The sequence below is a fragment of the Meleagris gallopavo genome, unplaced genomic scaffold (genome assembly GCF_000146605.3).
Source record: "Meleagris gallopavo isolate NT-WF06-2002-E0010 breed Aviagen turkey brand Nicholas breeding stock unplaced genomic scaffold, Turkey_5.1 ChrUn_random_7180001833394, whole genome shotgun sequence".
In the NCBI taxonomy this organism is placed as follows: Eukaryota; Metazoa; Chordata; class Aves; order Galliformes; family Phasianidae; genus Meleagris; species Meleagris gallopavo.
In genome coordinates this window covers 1-2,691 of record NW_011105003.1, presented here as the reverse complement: position 1 = coordinate 2,691, position 2,691 = coordinate 1, and the positions used below count along the sequence as shown (strand labels likewise).

At 58.9% G+C, this 2,691-nt stretch overlaps 1 protein-coding gene across 1 annotated transcript; it reads right to left on the bottom strand.

Annotated features, from left to right (window-relative positions):
- Positions 1-16: 16 nt before the first annotated feature.
- On the bottom strand, positions 17-2,685 carry LOC104915620 (adenylate cyclase type 10-like). The gene is made up of 7 exons (XM_010726535.2): positions 2,566-2,685; positions 2,218-2,311; positions 1,971-2,059; positions 1,474-1,665; positions 1,147-1,268; positions 473-549; positions 17-213 (listed from the first exon to the last, which is right to left on the bottom strand). Exons 2-7 carry the CDS (start codon positions 2,306-2,308, stop codon positions 23-25), a joined length of 762 nt encoding a protein of 253 aa, XP_010724837.2. The 5' UTR covers positions 2,309-2,311; positions 2,566-2,685; the 3' UTR covers positions 17-22.
- Between the last annotated feature and the right edge of the window lie 6 nt (positions 2,686-2,691).

Here is a 2,691-nt window from a genome sequence, read left to right as displayed (position 1 = left end):
ACTTGCACAGCTCAGAGAACACTTACTGCTTGGTGATCCCCATGTATTGATAGATGGTGACGGGATTGGTAACACCTTTCATGTCTCTCTGTGGCAACTCTTTGAAGCAGTAGCTGGGCAGGCGAGAGGCTGCATACGTCTCTGCATCACAGGACACCATCCCTGGGTAGGCCATCATCATGCGGGCGGCCAAATTCACCTTAAAGCCAAGGACTGCCACAGAGAAAGAGCATACGTCAGCGCAGTTGGGAAACCTTCAAGGCCAAGGGCAACCTCCCCTCCCGGGCACAAGCCAACCCAACTGCAGGCTAAGAGGACCCAAAGGGAACCACGTGTCTCTGAGCCCATCCTCCTGCCCCAAGGCCCCAACGGGCTGCAGTGTGCCCTTGCCTCAGCCCATCCGCCTTGTCCAGACCGACGGGCTGAAGCAGACCCATGCCAGCCTCACATTCCTAAGACAAAGGAGCCCTACCTGTGTGTTCAAACCTCTCGGGATGGCCAGTGAGGCCGCAGAACACCGTCCCGCTGCTGACCCCGACAGAAACTTGCCTGGCACACAGAGAGAGTGACGTGCATTCAGCAGCAGCCCTGCTGCAGTCCCGCTCGCCCTGTTCCATCCCTTCCCACCTCTCCCCTCCTCGGCACTGGGACCACACGCACCAGCATGGGACTTGGGGACTTAGAGAGCTTGGGGTGCAACACGCCCCGGTGGCAAGGGATGTAGGTAGCGCACACGCAAGACCATCTGGACCCTTCCCCCGAGGCCCGATGGCTGCAACCTGCACCAGGCCACAGGCTTTTCTCCTCAGCAAGGAGGCAAGCAGGTGCTGCCTGCACACCACCCACAACGGCAGTGACTGGAGGTCGAGGGACCGGACTCGGGCTTTGTTCCTGGCCCCATTGCCCGGAGGAGCCTGCCTCTGGCACTGATGAGCTCTGTGCCCTGGTGAGGGCTCGCTCCTGCACGGTGACTGGCAGGCAGCACTTGGGGGCTGTGCCTGGCTGCCGTGGGCTAACCTGCCACCTCTGAGATGCTGCCTCCTTCCCGCCAGGGGCGAAGCAGGACAAGCCAGGGGGAACATCTCTTGCTCATCAGTCCTCTCGTGCCATCCCAGGCAGCACACACACCCCCTAACATGCACTCACTGGAGTTTTCCCAGCTCCGTGGAGGCCATGCAGAGGATCTGCATAGCACATTCCAAGGCGTGGGTGCTCTCACAGGCCAGCTTTTCTCCCGGAAATCCAAACACGCAGAGGAAGGTGCAACCCTGCAAGGAAGAGGTGCAGTACGCCTTGTTTTACAATACTGATGGCCAGCAGCTGATGCATTCTGCTACAGGCACCGGGGAGACCAGCGGAGCTTCAGGTCAACCCACAGCCTCAGATCCCAGCAGCAGGCAGAGCTGCTTCCCATTGCCTTGCTGCCAAACAGACAGAGGCATCCCGGGCGTGGGATGGCTGTCACACACTCACCTTGTCAAACAGAAGACTTTTGTTGATTTCACCCTTGTGAGGGCTGATGATTTCTGAAATCATACTGCTGCTATTGCTGAGGCTGCTGCTGAGCTCCACTGTGCTGATCTTGTCAGCAAACTGCAGCTGGACAAAGAGGCAGGTGACCGGCCGTAGCTCCGAGCACAGCTCCAGTGGCACGTTCTGATAAAGCTGCAAGAGAAGAGCACAACAGCTTTGCCAGCCTGCTCTCCCGGGGGCTTCTCTGGGCCCACAGCAGACACCGAGGGACAGCAGGCGTGCTGGTAATAGCATGTGCTAGTGGAGGATGGCGAAGTCCTCCCAGGTACCGAGTCCTGGCACAAAGCTACTCTGGCAACACTCTGTCCTGTGACACGTGCGGGCATGAGGGAGCTCTTTGCCATCCTCTAGGCACCTGAGCTGCCCGTTTTCCCGAGAGCTCCACACCGTCTCCTGCTGCCCTCCCTACACGCAGCCGCCAGCAGTAGTGGCCATACCTTCTGGAGAACAGCTGTCGATATGTGCTTCTCCAGCCTCGCTCCCACTTCAGGACCAGCAGAGCTCCTAAGAACCGGCCTTCGGAGGGCTAAGGAAAGGAAATGCAGGCCGTCACTGGCAGGGCAGGACTACAGGGGCTTGGGAAGCTGGACACGGCAAAGGAAAGATTCTCCTGCGCTTGCTCCCGCTCCTGTCTGAAGCAGGCAGGACCCACCTTTCCAGCCAGTCACAGGACAAGGAACTCACCCATCTCTTCCCCATGCCAATCCCCTCTGTACATGTTCAGCTGGCCTACAGCATCTTGGTATTCCTGGCGACTTAAGTGCCTCATTCCCATAACCTGAAGACACACAGGAGGAAAGGAATGCCACTGGCCTCCCCAGAAGCCCCAGGGCACACGGCCTGCCCCTTCACTCTCTCTTCCCAGACAAGGGCAAGCCCACCTCCCTGGACTTTCAGCTGAGGTGCAACGCCAACAGCTTTGGCTCTCTGCCTACGCTTATGGTTAGGGCTGTGGCCACGTTCAGCCTCTCAGCCGCCTCCCCACCCAAGTGCGGGTCTTCCAAAGGGCTCGAGGCCACACCATTCACCCACCTTCACGGCCCTTCTGCCAGCAATATAGTTGGCCCTGATTCGTTGCTGCTCACACAGCTCCCAGCAGGTCTGTGACAGCACGATTTCATAGGCAGCCGAAAGGTTTTGGGCCTCGATAACTTCGTC